Source organism: Puntigrus tetrazona, unplaced genomic scaffold (assembly GCF_018831695.1).
Source record: "Puntigrus tetrazona isolate hp1 unplaced genomic scaffold, ASM1883169v1 S000000148, whole genome shotgun sequence".
Taxonomy (NCBI): domain Eukaryota; kingdom Metazoa; phylum Chordata; class Actinopteri; order Cypriniformes; family Cyprinidae; genus Puntigrus; species Puntigrus tetrazona.
In genome coordinates this window covers 3,279,947-3,300,519 of record NW_025047824.1, presented here as the reverse complement: position 1 = coordinate 3,300,519, position 20,573 = coordinate 3,279,947, and the positions used below count along the sequence as shown (strand labels likewise).

Sequence of the window (20,573 nt, the reverse complement as noted above, 5' to 3'; positions counted from 1 at the left end):
TAATAACGCCATGTCTACATCAATTTTTGTGCATAAATTGACAAAATTATTATTGTGAAACAGAATAAAGTTGTGTGAAAGGAGAAGTTCTCACAGGCATTCCCCGAGCTCCAGCAGGCCCAGGAGCTCCAGCAGGTCCTTTGGGTCCCTACAGTTAAAAGTAATAAATGCGTCAAGAATTTGTTTGTGTCAATTCTATGTAAAAAGTGTTTTGACATAAAATCATCTAACTGTAAAAATCAAAATCATCTGACTGTAAAAATCTAAATCCTTTTCCCCTGTCTTGTCATTTCCAGTAGTTTATTTTTGGACAGGCCTATAGTTTCCATGCTTTTACTGTATATTAACGGCAGCTTTGAGACGTGATCCCATCCAGCTATACCCCTTACCAGATGCAACACATTTTAAAGGAAATTCAGCTGAGAAAGCTTGGAATGTCTTAACAGTTTGATTGATGTTTTTATAGCATTGTACTGCATTAAAGTCACTCATACACATTCCACCCTGTTGAGAGAAGTATCAATACTGAATAGACTTTTGGGTAACACTTTATTTTAAGATGTCCATAATACAGAGTAATTACCTAGTAAGTACTTAGTGTTAGCCCTTGTACTTACATAAAACAAAATGCACTTATCATGTAACAAAGTTATGGAACACTTTGCACGTACAGTTTGTAATTATGTAGATGTAACAGGCTGCTACTGTAAAAAGTGTATTAAGATGTACCTAATGTGTATCTATGCTAAACCTTATCTAGCTGCACCTGTTTGACTTAACTTATTAGTATACAACATAAATACATACAATGCCTTTCTAATTACATTAGAATGACAGAATATTACACAGGAATAAGCTACTTAAAATAAACTGTATCAAGATTGTACTTAAGTGTAAGTATCTGTGCAACAATAGCTGTCTCTTACATCTACAATTACAAGTCTGTAAATACAGACTTTTCCATAACTGATAAGTACATTTTATTTCATGAAAGTACAATGGATATTACTAAGTATCTAATTAGGTAATTACTCTGACACCTTAAAATAAAGTGTTGCCAGCTTTTGCAGGTCAATCATGAAACTAGTATAAAATCACTGATACACTGATACTGAACCCATTTGTGGTAAAAAAGAAAAAAGAAAATTAGAGTAGCATGATTAATAAATACTATATTTCTGACAGTGTTGGAGAGTCATGCAGTATTGAATGTGTACTCACAGCCTCTCCTCGGTCTCCCTGTTTACCGGTGGGTCCGACCGGACCAGGAGCACCAGTGCCGCCCGGAGCACCAGGAGCGCCCGCGGATCCAGTGTCTCCTCGGTCACCCTGAGCAGAACACAGAGATGAAGAGAGATACTCACACCATACTGACATTTCATCTTACAGTGAAGCAGAGGAATAAACACACCTTTATTCCTGCAGAACCATCTCGGCCAGGAGGACCATCAGATCCAGGATTGCCCTGCAAAAATATATTACAATATACTTTATGGGAAATTGGTCATAGAGATATAGTTTGTGGTGGTTTAGTCTATTCTGTTAATGTTCATTTTACAGTTCGCTACACTGTTTTGAAAACTGCATCCACTCTTATGCGTACGAAATGGTATGAACCATGATTATAACTATACCATATGGTATAATTAGTATACTAGAGTTAATACAATAAATATATACACCTATTTAAGCCTACAAATTTAAACCTAAATATTCAGCCTCCATTGTTTAAATTAATGTCAGAAACTAATGAATCTATGTTTAGAGATGGAAACTGGCAAACAATAATCCTGTAAATATTGAGGAAAAAAAAGAGACCTGTCTGTGAGGATGCAAAAATCTTGTGATTTCCCAAATTAGCAATATAGAGACTAAAGATATTATGAGTAGTGGTGAAAACACTGACTGGAGAGAGGCTTTAATAATCAAATACTTCAATTACATTCAGATGTTTAGGAGAAAATGGGCTGTTCTTAACAAACTGAACAAATGCCATGTGAGTACACCATAAGCTGGTATGCAGTGATGGTAAAAAATCAACGACAGGCTGTTTATCGCGAGGGTTTGAAGCTCCACTGTACATAACACAGACAAGTTTAGAAAGAACATGCATGATCCACTTCCTGATCATAGCATGGGCTCTAAAAGATTTTTGGTCAAGCTTCAGATTGGAAATGAGCACCATGATTATAACGATGATAGCTAGCAATACTTTTTCTGTCAAATATTCAGTTGAGTTTCTCAGTCTGGTCCCAGGCTACTACATCCAAAATAATATTAGTAATACTGAGTTACATACACTAACTGTTATATAATGCCCCACAGAGGTTTTAATTTTATATACCCAAAAAATCCTTCTGAAATGTTATTAACAATGTATTTATCCTCATCAAGTCAGCAAAACACTTGAACGAAACATAACGAGACCCACTCATCATTTAATTCAGATGCTAGATTTAATTATACCACATGAAATTGAAGCTGTTGCAACCATTAATGTACAACTATCAATGCCATTGTTTCTTGAGAGAATGTATACACGTTGTACAAACTCGTAATCTTGAGCACATATAGAGAAAAACTAACATGGACGTTCTTAGAGTTTCATGGAAAAACAGTATGACCAACTATAGACAGCCTTTAAAAGCTGCCGAGCAGAGCATATCTGCAAAATGGAAGATAACCAAAACAATGCAAGGTTTTTATTAGCACAGTGGGTAGACTAACAAATAACCAAAAATCACTAAGAGTGTGCGATATTTACAAAAAATAATATCTCAATAATTAGAGGATACTTTGCTGAGTGTGTTCTTGTGCTGATATAATAAGGACTGCCGTGGACAGCTGACTCTTATAGTGTTTGTGTGGAGGTCAGTTCTCATGTTGTGGTTATGGTAATAATGTTGTGGTTGTGTTATTATGTTTTGTTGTCGAAATAGAGCAAAACCAGGAAATATGTGTCCAAAAAGTATTTAAATTTTCTTGTTTTCTGAGCTGTTGTAAAAAAATAAAATAAATAAAAAAAAATTAAAAAATCAATGTAATCATGGTCATTTTTGGAGAAAAACTAGCACTCTACTTAAGTAGACTATAGAAGGAGGTATAAATATATAAATTTTCTGCCCCCATGTCTTGAATTTGTGATCAATTTAAAGACATTTAATTAGACTAAATCATCACTGAATGTATTTTGAAATATATTTGATATTTAATATTGGAGACAATATAAATCGCACACCCCTAGATCTCATCTCCTCACCTCATCTGAACTAAATATTCTGTCAAGGTTTAGTAGTGATTACTTAATAATAAATAGATCAAAGGTCAAATCCTACCTGTCCAATCGTTACTAGTAAAGTATGGAGTACCGCAAGGATATGTCCTAGGTCCACTGCTATTATTAATATACTTGTTGCCCCTTGGTAATATTATTAGAAAATATGAGATTAGTTTCCATTGTTATGCTGATGATACCCAAGTATCTCAACAGGACCGGGTGAAACTAGATTATATAAGTTAGAAGAGTGTGTTAAACAAATGAAAAAGGATGACCAGTACTTTTATCCTATAACATTCAGAAAGTGATATTATTTCTCTTGGATTACAATTTCGCATCTAGACAGATATATGTCAAAGCGAGTAATGCAAGTAATATTAAGCACACAATACGTGCAAAACCTCCCATTTGGATTTGTGCAAAATGTAATGAATGAAACATTTAGGTGAGACCTGAACTGTGCAGTTTGCATGATTTCCTTGGTTTAAGCGCTAGTTGATTTCACAAGTTGTGCTAAAGTAAATCACCAGGACCATGGCTGGCTGTGACGTACCTCTCTCCCAGGTTCCCCAGCGGGTCCTGTCAGACCAGGCGGTCCCACAGGTCCAGGGGGTCCACGGTCTCCAGGTCCTCCAGGAGCTCCTTGTTTACCAGGCTCACCCTGTGATGGGGATCATCAGATAATAAAAAGCTTGAAGAATGGTTTCTCCTGTTAGTGTGAGCATTACTATCCAAAATGTTAGTGTGTTTATCTGGGACAGTGGAGACTCACAGAGGGTCCAGGCAGGCCGGGAAAACCTCTTTCACCACGCTGTCCTGGAAGTCCAACAATACCACGCTGACCAGCCAGACCCTGAGGACCAGCAGGCCCATCTGGACCCTGGAACAGCATAGAAGTCAAAGCCCCAATCACAAAAGAACTTAAAAATGCTTTACAATATGTGTCCCTGGAGCACAAACAATCATAAGTAGCACAGGTATATTTGTAGCAATAGTCAACAATATATTGCATGGGTCCAAATTATCTATTTTTCTTTTATGCCAAAAGAAATCATTAGAATATTAAGTAAAGATCATGTACCATGAAGATACAATTCCTACCATAAAGAAATAAAAACACATTTTTAAATGAGTAATATGCATTTCTAATTACTTTATTTGGAGAACTTTAAAAGTGTTAAAAATCTCATTATTTTTGCACCCTAACATTGTAGATTTTCAGATAGTATCTCAACCAAATATTGTCCTATCCTGAAAAACTATACATCAATACAAAGCTAATTTATTCACCTTTTAGATTATGTATACATGTCAATTTTTTGATGACTAATTTTGTGCTCCGGGGTCATATATGAGACACACATCACAAAAATGAGTCTGGACTTTTCATTTAATCTCTCTAAGTAACACTCTAAGTGTCCCAGTCTTTACTATGTGTTAAACTGGAAGCTGTATATTCACACTGATGAACAGCCATGCTAAATGAGAGCCAGTAAAACTACGTACAGGAGGCCCATCCTCTCCAGGATCTCCCTTCTCTCCAGGAGTCCCAGCCGCCCCACGCAAGCCAGCATCCCCAGGTCTTCCAGGAGGACCACCGTCTCCACGCACACCCTTAGGACCATCTTTACCAGGAGGACCAGCAGGACCAGCCGGACCCGGGTTTCCCTGAGAGTAACGTGAACCAACACACATTAACATGAACAAAAACACTGAGGTGTGAAGAACGTTGCATGTGAAAGACAACTGTCTACAAGAAATATGGTTTGGACTGATGCACACATTACATTAATCAAATGTTTTACACTGCATTAATAATGCAATTTATAGTGAGCAGTTATTTTATGGGTGATAAACTGGTGTTGTTTTTAGTATTATTATTCTGATGACCTTTTTGTAATGTTATCAAGATTTTTACAACAAAAACAAACAGACATCAGTGGGTGGAGCTAAACAGTCAGTGGTGTAGAATCGGTGGGTGTGGCTAAATGGACAGTGATGTAGAAGCAGGTGTTGATGAACTTCGGTGAAGGCGGAGCTTATCCATACTATTATGTCATAGAGTAGAACATTTCACGAGCTGTCATTTTGACAGACTGCCTTAAATAGAGACTAATGAGAAGACTGTGGTTTCTCAGTTCTTGACCCTTTAAGTGAGATCTTTGTAATAGTAAACAGGCTCATTGCTTTACTTACATTGGGACCAGGAGGTCCAACTCTACCAGCAGCTCCAGGGAAACCTGTGGCACCCTATAAAATACAAAAACAATTAAACATTCGGTTTTAAGATCTACATTTACAAAGGATAGTCTCTTGTTAGTACTTACAGGAGGTCCTTGAGCACCGCGAGCCCCTTTTGGTCCAGACACACCAGTTGGTCCCTATAACCAAACCAGGAATACACCATGTGAAGAAATACAGGGCAAATGTTGTCTTTAGACGGGAAAACAAATTAATTGTGCTGAAGTTACCTGAGGACCTGGAGCTCCAGAAGGCCCCTGAGGGCCCGGTGCACCAGCATCACCCTTCTGTCCACCTTCACCCTGCTCTCCCTTAGCCCCCGGCTGCCCATCTGCACCCTAACATGTCCAGATCAATCAGTTAATCAGTGTTGGTGCGGTCAGTGCTTCAACACTCACACCTTTTGTGTCATTAATCAAGATGTAAAGGCAGTTTACTGAAATGTTAAATCTATTCAGGTTTGATATACAATCCATGACTATGAACTTCAGGTCTTGATTTAGAATTTTAATACATCACCTTTTGGCTTCTTCCAAAAGGAACAATGAACAAACTGATATGTTGTTTCAGCAGTGAAAAAAAAACTGCTCACCAAAATAAACTTTTTTTAGAGAATTAGTTTTGACTTCCAAACACCTTTGAGCTACTATTAGTCAGTGGTGTGTTTTGAAACTCCACCTTCTTTGATGCAATATCAGGATCATTAAAGCCACACATGTGAAGAGGCAGAAAGAAAAAAAGTGGTTTGGCAATTGTTCTGGATCATGAGCTGATGCCATTATATCATTTATGATTAGACAAAATTCATCTTCCTTCACATTTACTGATGACTGAGATCACAGTTGTAAATGAGTAAATGTAGTCAAGAAATTAATAAGCATTGACTTTAAGTCACTTGCACCATCTTTTCACCTCTTCATTTTATTTTCTGTAAAAATATGTGCACAAACACTTTAATTGACTAATTTTACCACTAGTCTCTTGGCCAAAGCCTTTTTATTTGAGGGTTTCATTTGTGCACTGCTATAATATGAAAAGCAGCTTTACCAGTATTTTGATGGTCAGCTGGTGTGAGTTTGGTGTCTGAGAGCATTTGAGAGTTTTACTGTTAGTAGAAATAAAGAAAGAGTGGAGATGAGGTGCAGTGTACATACAGGAGGACCAGCAAATCCAGCAGGACCAGGAGGACCAGTCTCTCCTCTGTCACCCTGCCAAAAACAGAACGTTTTATTATAACATATTAGTATTGTTTTATACTCTATGTCCAATAATGATGCCATTAGCTAAAACAGCATAATTTTGATTATACAGGTTGCTTAAAAATATAACAGATCCAAATAATCCAGAGATCTGATGTGTTTATCATGTCTGGAGTATTAAGCGAGATACAGAATGAGGGAACTGTATGACTGATGAAACTTAGATTCAGAGGTCGGTATAAGTCAGGGGTGTCAACCTCAGTTTCTGGAGAGTTTAGTTAAATCCCTGCTCAAAATACTTCACAGTGTTCAATTAAAACTGAACGACTTCATTAGTTGGATCAGGTGTGTTACATCTAAACTCTGCAGGGCACCCCTGCACTAAGGTTTGAGCAACGGAAGATGACTGCATGCATTCAGCTACATACACAAGTAAAATATATACAGATTCAATGTGAAAAGGTTGGCACTATTGGGAATGCAGGACTCTGAACACTAATATAGTTAGTTAGAGACTCACAGGAACACCGCGAGTACCAGCAGCTCCAGACGGTCCAGCAGGTCCAGACTCTCCCTGAGGACCATACAGCATAGAGATTAATATTACACATTCAACACGGTAACAAATGTATAATAAACTGATGTTTTTATTACCTTTTCACCATTGGGTCCCCCAGGACCAGTAGGACCGATTGGACCCGTTAAACCCTGTGAAGACACAAAGCAGCTTCCTCAAGCACTGATCTTCATAAACCTTCATCACTAACCAACCACATGTGTAAAAGTCAAAACAAAGTAAATATTAAAAATATTAGAGGAAAAAATAAGAGTCCAGGTTTACTAAGAGCTTGTGTCAACCCCTGAATAAAGCATGTCTTACAGCAGGCGGTAATTAGCTCTGCTCTCGGGAGACTGTGCAGGCCATTATGGAAATCTTTAATTCTTTAATGTGCGTCAGTAAATCACACACAATTTCCTCCTCCCATCTGCGCTTTTATAGAATTGCGCTTTAACGCTAGTTTGCCCAGTTTAGTAAATCTGGCCCCAGACGCTCAATCTTCTTACTCTTGCGCCGTCTTTCCCAGGAGCTCCTTCAGGTCCTTTCTCACCGTTGTCACCCTGAGAATCACAGATGGTCAGATCTTACTGATGTCCAGGACAGTACCTGCATCGCTAATATTTGCACACACAGCAGTAAATGGAGAATAAATGTTTTTCTAACAGTCTTTTCTGCATTTTCTAAACATTAATGAATGAACCTTCATAATCAATCAGTAGATAACGGATCAACGGAGTTTTATAAATGTGACTTTGTCTTTGTCTCATGAGGGTGGATCTGAGGTGGCTCTTACTCGGTCTCCCTTTGGTCCAGGAATGCCGGACGCACCTCTCTCTCCAGGCATCCCCTGCAGTCCCGGAGGCCCCTGAGCACCAGGAGTTCCCGCCGGGCCCACGCCACCCTACAGATGACCAGATCATTACAGGCCTCAGCACACTTAACCAGCAGCTTTACTGAAGTGAAGGCTGTTGAATGAATCATTTTGCTCTATTGCTGTGTTTCTGTTGGGGCCTGACTGATCCGCTCACCTTGGGCCCATCAGTTCCTGGAGTTCCTGGAAGACCTCGAGGCCCCTGGAGGCCCTGGGGCCCCACTCCTCCTCTCTCTCCGGGGAAACCCCGTTCACCCTGAAGAGGAATAGTGTTAACACACGAGAATACTGACCACTTACAAACTGAAGAGAGAGCATTAAGCGTAGACTCACGCGTGGTCCGGTGGCCCCTCCGGCCCCTGCCTCTCCAGGAACACCCTGAGCGAGCGAAGACAGACACAGGCTTTAATACACCTCTGTGTGCAGCCAGCGGACAGACACGTAAAGCTAGGTTTGCTCTCACCTGATCTCCAGGTTTACCGCCCTCACCGGGGGGCCCTGGGGGTCCGGGAAGACCCTACAAACATCAAAAAATCCCGCAAACTTGGTGTTAAACCAAACTGTTCATTATTTTATTTATAAAATAAATCCTCAAGTAGCACAGCTAGCTGTAGAGCTAAAGATATGAATATGTAACTCTACAGCTAGTTGTGCTACATGAGCATTTCTAAAAAAATATATATTTTGTAATATTCAGCATTATTCCAGGATCTTTGCTGTCAAGATCAATATCCAGACGGATGGGAATAATTATCTTTCTCTACAGAATGATTTTTGTACACACATATCTCTCATCATATTGCTGTAGTTAATGTTAACTGTTAAGCTGTGACAGTGAATGTACAATGACTGCAAGACATGATCACAATGTAACCTGTTAGCTTACAGAGCTACTTATATAAATGAAAAATAAATACTGAAATAAATGAATGTAGTTAAGCTGACTGGGAGATGAATAAGACTAGCGTTGCAGCTCACCTGGAAGCCGGACGGTCCAGGCTGACCCTGCTCTCCTCTCTCTCCTGCAGGACCCTGTCAACATCCCACCACCACCACATCATCATCATCATCATCATCATCATCATCATCATCAGACTCTATTCAGCTCTATTTCATATGAAAGGTGTACGGGCAGACACACTCACAGCGGGTCCAGGAGGTCCAGCAGCACCCGTCTCTCCATCTTTCCCAGGCAGACCCTGCAGAGAACAGACATTGTTCACTCTGAAGAAGAGGAATCAGATCTGAAGACGAGGTGTGTTTGTACGTGTCAGAGACCTCAGTGCTTGTTGGCACAGTGCCCATATTATAATGCCACCCTAATCTCAGCATCAGACAGACTGCAGACGTCTGGCAAAACACCTCAAACCTTCTGGAGAAAAACACAGCCTCTGCTTCTCACTGTATGATTGACCTTATATTTAGTATTTTGACATCATTTTCTTCAGAAATAGTGATACAGGCATGTCCTCATAGTGCTGCAGGTCAAACATGTAGAGGCTCAGATTATTTAGGACACCCTAATGTGGTTTTCTGCTTCCAGTACAGATCACAAATGCCATACAAAGCTTTGTCAAATGCTGCACATTTAAAAAAAGAAAGAAAAAAAGGGCCTCAATTCCAGTGTGCATGCAGACCAGGTGCATGTGTCAATGGGAGTGTGAGGAGACCACTGTACAGTGTGCATGCAAAGGCTAGAGTGTAATATCACTCAAAAGGCAGTGTCCCTGTAATGCAGTGTGTCGTGGACTGAATAAATGTACGTGTTTTACCAGAAGATGGCGCTCACAGCTAAATAAGACATCCATTCATTTTACAAAGCACTCGTCCATGGCATAATATAACACAGGGACAAATTCACTGTGCATTGATTATTAAATGGGTTTAACTATGGTTTATACATAAACTCTGTGACAGAATTCAAGATAAATCCTTGAATCTAATTACTACCTTTTTCAAATGATTATGAAGCAGCAAGCAATCTATGCCAAAGCAGCAGTCCTTCTTTCAAGTGAACTGAATGAGTGGACTAATACAGGGAATAGTGAATGAGGGTAATATACACATAAACACACCTGAGCTGAATCAAGCATCAGTTCTCCAAGTCATCATGCAATATGCTGTTCTAATACTATTTAAGTGTTTCTCTGATTGTGTGGATGCTTGAGGATCAGATGACTTCCTCAGTTCTCCTCTATCCATCCACAGCTGAAGACACAGACATGATTGATGACGTGCAAAACACACCCAGTTTACTACAACAGACAGACGGGCCGAAGAGATGATGTATAAATAGGAGCTGCAGTATAAAGAGGAATCTGACCAAAATGTAAAACCACATTTTTATTTTACGCACTCAGTGTCTGTCTGACACACAAGAGACGCGCTGTCCTCAAACTAAACTCTTGAATATGTTTCAGAGATCAGATGCACTGCGACACAGAAACTTTGGCACATTAACAAGTTACCTCCCTGACGACCGTAACAACTGCTTTATAGTTATTTAAAGAATCATTAAGAATTATATTGTACACGGTCCGCTGTGCTTGAAATAGAACCAGTCATTAGTTTTGAACAGCATGTTGTCTTTATAATATCTAACTTACTAGTTTCCACTAAATTACCGTTTACCCAAATGTATGTTTAGAAAAATCATAAAGTTGACTCAAATATACAAAATCAAATGTCCCATTTTTTTTTTTTAAAACAAGCCACTGTTTTAGCGCTGGAAGAAAGACATGCCTGCCAAGAGAGCTTGGCATCACTAATGACCAGCACCAGCAGTCCTGGCCAGAAGATCAGTCAGGATGTGTAGATGTGTTCATGAAGGATCATGGAGAAACTTACACGCAGACCCGGAGCTCCAGCAAGGCCCTTCTCTCCAGACTTCCCAGCTTCACCCTGCAGAGAGAGGAAGATGCCTTCAGCGATTCTACATCAAACATAATAAATAACACAGTTAATAACAAAAAACAGACGTGTATGGACGAGAGTTGGATGGCTTACATTGCCTCCCTTGGGTCCAGGGAATCCCATGACTCCCGGCTGACCGCGAGCACCCTGAGGCCCCGGGGGGCCCGGACGGCCGTCTTCACCAGCAGCACCCTACACCCTCGACAGAGCGCTGCAGTTACTCAGAGCACTAACACAACTACAGCTCAGAAGCACACGAGTCTTCTGTGAGACTCTCTAGTATGTGTATGACTCTTCAGGACTGTCTGCTGGTGTGAAAACAATAGACTTTATGCCTTTAACAGACTAAGGGCTGGTTTTTCCATTTCACTATTCTACTTTTGCTTTGAATAAAACTAAAATTATAGGAGTACACATTTAGAAGAAAAGACTGTTTCAGTCTCTCTGCTTCAAAGTTTCATGTTTAATTCAAAGTGACGTGTTCCTCTTCTTTGTAATTATTTGTAAAATTAACAATTTCAGAGTGAAATGAATAAGTCTGATATTTAAAAAGCAGACTGGCTGAAATTATAATTGAATTACAGTTGCAATGGTCAAATTCCCTATTAACCATACAATAAAAATTTGTATGTAAAAATACAGTCAAAATATAAGCATAACAGTCATGTACAAGAGATGTTTACTCACAGAAGGACCAACTTTCCCCTGTGGACCGGCATCACCCGGGCGTCCCGTCAGACCCTGCAAAGACATCATGACAAGGTTTGATGTAAAATCATCATCAAACCTAGTTTACAGCGTTTACACAGCAGACAGATGAACTGATTTACCCGTGCACCAGGCAGACCCGGTTCACCAGGCCGGCCCGGATCTCCACTGGCTCCCTTAGGTCCCGACACTCCTGAAGATCCCCGCTCGCCCGGAGCACCCTGCAGCACACGCCAGAAACTCAATTCATGCTGAATTCATCAAATAAAACATGCCTCTCATGGCTTGAAATAGTAAAGTCGAGACTGAAGGACAATATCAACTCTCTGATGTCAATCATCATAAAATGCATTTCTTCATCTGCGCTACTAGACACATAAATTTGACTTTTGTCACTAATTTTCTAGTAACGTTACTTCTGTTCCAGGCACATAGCCAGAACTTATTCACCAGAATTTCCTGTTCGCTCATGATCTCTACACTCCTGAAAAACTATACATGTGTTATGCATTTTAAACATGTGAGGCGTCTCACCTTTGGTCCAGCCAGACCATCTTGTCCAGGAAAACCTCGGTTACCAGGAGCTCCCTGCAGAAAACATGTCATCCTTGTTTAATCTAATTTATAACATGATGCAGTATAAAGTATAAACAAAAGATGAAGAAGCCGTGTCTTACTCTCTCTCCGGCCGGCCCGACGGGTCCAAGAGCGCCAGGCTCTCCTCTGGGTCCTCGCTTTCCTTCTTCTCCACCGGGGCCAGGGGCCCCTTGAGGCCCAGCGTTGCCCTAAACAAACCATCCTTCATTTAACTATGACAGCAACACATTTAACTCACGTAAAACACTTACGAACATGTCATTCTCTGACGCACACAAACATAGTAGATTTGAATTACTTTTCACTTGCATCTGTTCAGCTGTAAAATAGGTCAGTTTTTTTTAGTTAAAACCAAATTACATTTAACATGCTAAATAGAAATGTAAACAAAAAGTTTTATTTTAAAGTGACATTGCTTTATTTAAGAAAACAAGAAGGGTTTACAGTGCATTTCTCCTTGTATTTCTTTGTTTGTAGAATACAGTGCAGCAAATTATGTTTTTATTCATGCAGTTAAATGATTATGATTGACTTCTAGTGTGAATATAAACTCACAATTTCTCCTTTAGGTCCAGCCTCACCCTTGAAGCCTGCGAGACCCGTGTCACCCTGAACACAAACACACATCAAACTCACACATAAGAGAAAATCTCATCTAATATCAACACCATCATAACAGACCAGAAAACTTTCTGAAAAAAATCAATGAAACAAATATAGAAATGTAATAAAATCAAAACACATTCTAAACACATTAAAAATCTCTATTTGCATCAGTGAGCCGTGGAATGATTCAGTGTGCGTTTAATTAAAACAGTTTAGTGTAAAGTAGAGTTAACCGGCCGTTAACGTAGACCTGGTGTCAAGTCCAGATCTGGGTTTCTTTGGAGAAGTGAAGGGCTGTCTGAAGACTGATCACTGGAAATGGACCCAGATACTCACAGACTGTCCCTTGGGCCCCAGAGGTCCAGTCGCTCCCTGAGGTCCAGGAGGGCCCCGAGGGCCTGGGAAACCAGGAGCCCCAGCGATACCAGGAGCACCCTGTGAGACGACACGGATGAGCTTTAACAAACCGGGTTACAAACAGCTCCAATCCTTACACTATCTGCTGGAGAAATACAGCTAGTGATTCTCCCAAGTGTTTCTCAGACGATCTTTACACGCAGGTGTACGTACCACTGATCCTTTAGCTCCAGGATTCCCATCAGTCCCGGGGTTTCCCTGCAGAAGAGAGAGAGCACACGGTCTGAGACTAGATCCAGATCCTACAACAGTATTTGTGTTCAATCTGCTGCTAAACTCTTCTCAGAATAACCCCAGCTAAAACAGAGTAACCAAGTCAAAATAAAATAGATTAAATTCAGGAACACAATTCATCTGTCTACGGGACAAGACCAGTGCACTTCAACAGGAATCCCATCATCCACTGGGGGGAGCTGTGTTTTGTGTTTACTGCATTTTCTTCTGAATCTGATCTTCTGTTCTCGTCTTCTGCTGATTGCCTCTAATAAGACTTGTATTCTCTGACTCTGTATAACACCTGTAGCGATCTATTCATTACATCCACATTCCCTGCTCAGAACCTGTGAGCTAATTCTCTTAGCTGTAAAGTTTATTTCACATGAAACCCTTCACTGCTGTCCATCCTGAGATATGGCATCAGTGACATGTATTTCATTTCAGTCATCTTCAGGACATAACTTCACTGTTTGTGTCAACAGCAGATTGTTTTAGTTTCTGTTATCCACAGTGACCTCTGGAGTAACCTCTGACCTCGTTCAAGGGCACAGGGGGGATGGTGATCAATGAATATAGTAATTGGAGTCATTTTTGATTGTACAAATTTTTTTCAGTGGTTACTCACAGAAATTCCAGAAGGTCCTGAGGATCCGGGGACACCTGACTCTCCGCGGGGTCCTTGTGCTCCTTCAGGTCCTCTGGCTCCGGTAGGTCCTGCTTCACCCTATGAAGGAAAAAACATCATGACATTCTGCTTGAACACAACTACTCCTGCTGAAGATCAGCAACACTTTCAATGTCATTTCCAGAGCCTGGGTCATACATTCATCTGTATTAATGTGGTCATAAAAAGTAGTCATAAATATTATAAAATTTATTGTGTGCTTCTTAATAACAGAAAAATGAGAATCTGAATAACCTTACAGTCTAAAGTGATATGTAATGATGGATACGGCCAATGTTGGGCACGTTAAAACTAATTAGTTATAGCTACTAGTTACTTCCCACAAATAGTAACTGAGTTACATCATTTTAAAGTAACTAACTACAAGGGAAAGTACCTATTGTGTTATTTTAAAACCCCCCCGAAAAAATCTAATGGCAAAAGTAATCGCCCAATTTTAAATGCTGAAACAATGAAATAGACACTAAATATAATAAAGTGTTTATGGTATGTAATGTGCACCCATTTAGATGGACTGAAAAATAAAATCATAATAATATCATCATAAATTATAGTAACGGCACATTTTATTGTCCGTAACGGTCAATAGCGGTAACAGCGTTGTAATGAGGGAAACATTTCTTTGATTATACGTTACTGAAAAAAATATATAAAGTCATTTATTTATAACACCATTTTTCCTATCACTGGATACGACATTCATGAGTAGTTATTGTTTGTGAATGCCCATGACATACATGAAATACACCGATAATAAAGCAGTGTAGAGACATATGACAGAGAAAGGCAGAATTAATGGATGTCTCACCTTAGAACCGGGGGATCCTGGGAAGCCTGGAGCTCCAGCCGTTCCGACCGGACCCTGTTAAGACAAACAACATGAGCTGTACACAATGCCTCAGAGAAAACGAGAGCTACTGCCTCAGAAGAAGAAGACTCACAGGAGGACCAGCAGCTCCAGGAGCTCCATCGTTCCCTCGAGCACCCTGATCAAACACAACACCACAGACCATCATCAGAACACACAAGCAACACTAGGCCTGAGACACAGCATGCAGACGTGTGATTGAGAAAGAGAGCAAGACTCAATGAACATCTAGGAGACGTCTATTTGAGTCTGCATTTACACGTGCAAGACATATTATTTAGGCTGTTTGCTCATCTGCAATACTTCTATTGGACGTCTCCTTTCAGATGTCAAATAGACGTCTTTAAGATGTTTATGATTTAGAATGTATGTCAAGACGTTTGTAGACAGAGCTCTTTAACAGATCTTGCAGACGTAGGTGTGCTATCTGGGCAAGTTTTTCATTACTTTATAGATGCTGTATATTTCAACATTAAAAATTGTATTAAAAACTGCTGTAGTGTTGTTGTGTGAAAGATTATGATTTTATTCATTTTATCTACAGTGGATAGAAATGTAAACACAAAAAATGTACATCATATTGCTTACTCCCTACATTTGAAAATAAGTTGATCAGAAAACCTATAAGCATGAGGAGAACCAGCAAGCTAGTGTGGTATTTCAAAGTAGGGGTTACTAGCGACATTACAAGCTACTGATAAAAAGGTGAGTGATTCTTACAGAAGCTCCAGATGGTCCTGGACGTCCTCGTTCACCAGGTAAACCACGAGGACCCTGAAGAAACACACACACACACACACACACACTTCATTTATCTAAAGTTTTCTCAAAAGATTTGTCTGGAGAAATAAAAACAAGTCAATAATGGGATCTAGAGATCTAGGGATGAGTTGATGAGCAATAATCAAGTTCATATTGAACTAAAATTGAAACGCTCTCCATTTGATCTAATTACTACCTGAGAAGCAGCTGAGTTTCTGAGAGATCTGATGTGCATTTGCATGTTTCTGTGAGAGAAATTAAGTTGCAATATTTGTAATGGTGTATTTTTTCACTTTCTTGTCTGGTATATGCTGATGAACATGAGCCTATGGCAGTTTAGCAGTGTCTGAGAGCTGGGATGCTCGTGATCAGACACCCTGCCAGGAGAAATTAAGTGTTTATCATGTGTGTACTGACGTTTGTTTGAATCTGACATCAGCTCAGGCACAAACAACTCAGGTTTCTAGCTGTGGTCATTTGTACAGCAGGACAGCAGATGAGCACAAACACCTACCATCGGTCCAGGAGCTCCACTTTCACCAGAAGACCCAGACTCCCCCTGACAGACACAGACAGACAGAGATGGTCAAAACCACAGCTCCACAAATGTGTCATGATGGAAATGTGATTAGTGAAAGTCATACTTTAGCTCCAGTGGCTCCGGCCTCTCCTTTAGCTCCATCCAGACCTGAATAACCCTACAAACACACCAGAGATCAACACAAGACCCTACAGACAAACCACCGTCAACTCAACCAGAGCTCCCAACCTTTGATTGAAGAAAGACAGACATGTACAGCGAAGGAAGAAAAAATATGAAATAAATATGTAGTGGGTAAATTGTTTAGGGGGGTCAAACTGAGGTCAGTTCAGTACGGTACGGTACAAAACACCTCCTGCTTGTGTTTCCACTGCCATCGAAACCCTTACTTGACAGGCCTGGTGCGTGCAGCAATAGATGATAAAGTGTGACAGTAAGCACTAGACAGAAAGAGTTGTCCCTCAGGAACTTGAGCTGCGTTGTTTGTATGCCTGTAACTCTAGATGTTTGAGTTAGGGTCTTAAAATTCGACATCGATTTTTTTTGTTTTCCACGCGTTTGGTCTATTTTGCATTTATAACACATCTTCTTTCATACTAATGTAAAGGAAGCGTAATTTTTTCACACTTTGTAAGTGTGCATCTTTAGATTTCAATTCCAATAGATATTTTTAAAGAGTTTTCTCCACTTCAGCATTACAAGTTACAGTAAACCTTACAGTTTTATTCCTGTCTGTATTCTCAAGGCTTTACCTCTGATGAGTTAATTATTCACCAGGGGAGGTCTATAGCTAAGGATGTTTGCTGTCTTTACTTGTGTGTCTGGTTTTAAGGATCAGAAAAAGTGCACTAACTCTGTGTCCCTTTATTCCAGGTAGACCTGGTGTTCCTGGGAATCCACGAGATCCCTGCGTTGAGAGAGAGAGAGAGAGAGAGAGAGAGAGAGAGAGAGGTATGAGGTGAATGGAAGCATTCAGACGTCTCTTCTTTCAGTCCCTGGCCTGCGTCCACAGAAGCGTCTCACATCTGGGCAAAAGCTTGAGCGCCGCGGGCAGCAGTCCCTGCATCGCTGCTCTTCTCACACGGATCAAGCGCTTTAACGCTGTTTTAATATAAAGGGTTCACCTGAGGCCCAGAGGGTCCACGATCACCAGCTTTCCCAGGCTTGCCTGCTTCTCCCTACAAGAGAAACACAGAGATTTCACCAATATTTTAATGAGACTCTGAGCAGCGCTCCTGTGCTCAAATGTCATCTGGTGGCAGCAAAGTGTAACTACAAACCCGTTCAGAGCTGCAGCTGGACATCATTTTCCGCAATTATCTATTTCTACATCACTTTATAAAATATAGATTGTGTCAAAGTAGCTTCACAGCAATAAACACAGCGATAAATAACAGCAGAAATTGAATTCAGCTTCAGCTATAAAGCAGCTCTACAGAAGTCATTATTCAGATCAGTTCAATTTAATGCTACGTTAATATCATTTAGATTCTATTACAATTTATTTTAACATTTTGAATCAGTTTTTTATTTTTACTGCCTTAATTAGTAGCTGAAAAGAGTAAAATGAAATAATTCTGTTCTCATCCAACAGTGTCAGTGCCGATAAAAAAGATAATATTGCTGATTACTGATGATCTTTTAAACTTCACATAAAAGGTGTTTACTGCCGTACTGACACCAGTGACTTTCAGACGCAGGAATCTTTGGTGACGTGTGTGTATGGTGTGTGATGTGGGCAGGAGAAATGGAAGGAATGGAGTCTGAAGAGAAGAACAGCTGGAGACGGCAGAGCGGGGAAAAACACCTTGGCGTGTGTTTCAGAAAGAGAAAGCTCACGGAGCTATAGTCGTAACCTGTGACAGCGTTCAGTGGGATGTACAAACACTTTCTTTATCCTGAATGCTATCAGGAAGAAACTAAGCGGAAAGAGTACTTACATCATCTCCTGGTTTTCCTGAGGGACCCGGGGGGCCACGAGGACCCATTGGGCCCTGTGGAGAGAAAACACAAGTGTGAGACCGGGACACGAGAATGATGGTCAGAACAATGCTGAAGTGTATTCAGAGCCGAGTCCAGCGAGCCGTGCACCTTGCTGACCCAAATACAAGATCTAGGGGCTTATTTCAATTAGAATGATTGTGGCTAAATGAAGCAGCATTAGCACACCGGGAGGCTGACTGTAATCGTCAGTAATGAGGTCTTTTACGTACGGATGATCCGGGCTCTCCGGCTTCTCCAGGGTTTCCTTGAAATCCTTGCGGGCCCTGCAGCAAAAATGAGCCCAAATCACATCAGACTGTGTTCAATCTCATGCCAGAAACAATATTTATATGATCAGTATGTGTACAGTGAGAAGAAGTATTATTAGACGGCTTCTGCCTGGAACACAGGATGAGTCTGTGTATACAGACAAACTTTTTCCAAGATTATCACTTGGTTTTCATGTAACCCTTGATGTAAACAGTATAATTAATATCAACAAAAAACATTTTAAAAAATTCTGCTTTTGAAAATTTCAAAAAAAATTGTAAACTGTGTTTAGAGAAAAGAGATGAAATGAATGAACTGCTTGCATCAAAGCAGAATGAGGATAGAGCCCTACAGCTAACGGACAAGATGAAAGTTACTAGTGCTAACCTGTGTGTGTGTGTGTGTGTGTGTGAGAGAGAGAGAGAGAGAGAGTGTGTGTGTGTGTGAGAGAGAGAGAGAGAGAGAGAGAGTGTGTGTGTGTGTGTGTGAGAGAGAGAGAGAGAGAGAGAGAGAGAGAGAGAGAGTGTGTGTGTGTGTGTGAGAGAGAGAGAGAGAGAGAGAGAGTGTGTGTGTGTGTGTGAGAGAGAGAGAGAGAGAGAGAGAGAGAGAGTGTGTGTGTGTGTGTGTGTGAGAGAGAGAGAGAGAGAGAGAGAGAGTGTGTGTGTGAGAGAGAGAGAGTGTGTGTGTGTGTGTGTGAGAGAGAGTGTGTGTGTGTGTGTGTGAGAGAGAGTGTGTGTGTGTGTGTGTGTGTGACATGTTATTATTATCTTCGGGAAGTAAAGTATCATTTTACACACTATTTCTGCACATCTTTCTAAGGATAAAACACACTGACTGTATTTTACTCATTATGGGATATGTCACAGGGATGGGATGTTCTGTAGTAAACACACTCACAGGAGATCCGTTGGGGCCTGGCGGTCCTCGAGGACCCATCGGACCCTGAAGAACAAACAGAGTAACATCATCAGTGAGTGTTTTCAGCGTTTCAGTTCGGAGCCTCGGGACATGAGAGCGACTCGCTGGAGCAGAAACACTCGGAGAATTCAGCTTAAGTGCTAAACCTTTCTGACTTACCACCAATTAAATCTTTCAGAGCTCTTTCACCAGTGGCATGAAGAAAAGTGACGATCAGAACACAGATAATAATTCATCTGAGAAAAACCATCAGCCATGTTCAGACAGGTAATAATCATAATGGTTCTGAACCGGGGGACTTTCCATAGGGTCTCTTACTGAGATGCCTTTGCATTTGAGTATATGTACAAATATTTGACATTTTACTTTTAAACTGATATTACTAACTTCAGAGCAGCAACCGAAAAAACATGGGATATTTAGGTAGCTTTTCCTGAAACCACAGAAGAAATGGGGCCAAGCTCCTGAATGACTCTTATTGTTTAAAGCAGCGGATGTGTAAGTGAACTCAGCGGGAGTCTCCTGAAGAGACACACTCTACACTACACACAAATATACATAGAACATTTTGACCATCAATACAATCTATTTCAATTCTAGGTGTCTTCTTAATTTATATTCAAAAAACTAGCCCTATTTGTAAACAAGATCATCTAGTATTCTCAACGGTATACTAGTTCACTGAGCTTCTAGTGGCTTCATGGGGACTAGTTTTCCAATGCAATAAAATTATCTAGAATTTTCAGGAATAAGGTCAGGTTGGATCAGATTGATCACAGCACAATATATTATTGGATAAGCAACGAAACAGAGGAAGAAAAATGAAGGGAGAGTGGATGCAGGCTGGACTTGAACCTTCATCATTAACAAGAGCTGCTCATATCCAAATCAGCTGTCGTAGTTAATGTTGGCATGTCACAGTGAACATATATTTAGTCCCAA

General features: G+C 40.4%; 1 protein-coding gene across 1 annotated transcript in view; it reads right to left on the bottom strand.

Annotated features, from left to right (window-relative positions):
• Window positions 1-20,573, bottom strand: part of LOC122332703 (collagen alpha-1(II) chain-like) — a 31,703-nt gene that overhangs the window by 2,907 nt on the left and 8,223 nt on the right. Inside the window, exons 9-47 of the mRNA XM_043230075.1 lie at window positions 19,611-19,655; window positions 18,674-18,727; window positions 18,401-18,454; window positions 17,585-17,638; window positions 17,314-17,367; window positions 16,564-16,617; window positions 16,434-16,478; window positions 15,878-15,931; window positions 15,231-15,275; window positions 15,098-15,151; window positions 14,230-14,328; window positions 13,542-13,586; window positions 13,308-13,406; window positions 12,921-12,974; window positions 12,446-12,553; window positions 12,303-12,356; window positions 11,891-11,989; window positions 11,748-11,801; window positions 11,154-11,252; window positions 10,995-11,048; window positions 9,293-9,346; window positions 9,126-9,179; window positions 8,611-8,664; window positions 8,481-8,525; window positions 8,305-8,403; window positions 8,070-8,177; window positions 7,783-7,836; window positions 7,372-7,425; window positions 7,238-7,291; window positions 6,673-6,726; window positions 5,749-5,856; window positions 5,605-5,658; window positions 5,474-5,527; window positions 4,784-4,945; window positions 4,050-4,157; window positions 3,831-3,938; window positions 1,412-1,465; window positions 1,222-1,329; window positions 95-148 (exon numbers count right to left, since the gene is read on the bottom strand). Of these exons, the coding sequence (XP_043086010.1) occupies window positions 95-148; window positions 1,222-1,329; window positions 1,412-1,465; window positions 3,831-3,938; window positions 4,050-4,157; window positions 4,784-4,945; window positions 5,474-5,527; window positions 5,605-5,658; window positions 5,749-5,856; window positions 6,673-6,726; window positions 7,238-7,291; window positions 7,372-7,425; window positions 7,783-7,836; window positions 8,070-8,177; window positions 8,305-8,403; window positions 8,481-8,525; window positions 8,611-8,664; window positions 9,126-9,179; window positions 9,293-9,346; window positions 10,995-11,048; window positions 11,154-11,252; window positions 11,748-11,801; window positions 11,891-11,989; window positions 12,303-12,356; window positions 12,446-12,553; window positions 12,921-12,974; window positions 13,308-13,406; window positions 13,542-13,586; window positions 14,230-14,328; window positions 15,098-15,151; window positions 15,231-15,275; window positions 15,878-15,931; window positions 16,434-16,478; window positions 16,564-16,617; window positions 17,314-17,367; window positions 17,585-17,638; window positions 18,401-18,454; window positions 18,674-18,727; window positions 19,611-19,655 (2,718 nt within the window). The remainder of the gene's footprint in view (window positions 1-94; window positions 149-1,221; window positions 1,330-1,411; window positions 1,466-3,830; window positions 3,939-4,049; window positions 4,158-4,783; window positions 4,946-5,473; window positions 5,528-5,604; window positions 5,659-5,748; window positions 5,857-6,672; window positions 6,727-7,237; window positions 7,292-7,371; window positions 7,426-7,782; window positions 7,837-8,069; window positions 8,178-8,304; window positions 8,404-8,480; window positions 8,526-8,610; window positions 8,665-9,125; window positions 9,180-9,292; window positions 9,347-10,994; window positions 11,049-11,153; window positions 11,253-11,747; window positions 11,802-11,890; window positions 11,990-12,302; window positions 12,357-12,445; window positions 12,554-12,920; window positions 12,975-13,307; window positions 13,407-13,541; window positions 13,587-14,229; window positions 14,329-15,097; window positions 15,152-15,230; window positions 15,276-15,877; window positions 15,932-16,433; window positions 16,479-16,563; window positions 16,618-17,313; window positions 17,368-17,584; window positions 17,639-18,400; window positions 18,455-18,673; window positions 18,728-19,610; window positions 19,656-20,573) is intronic.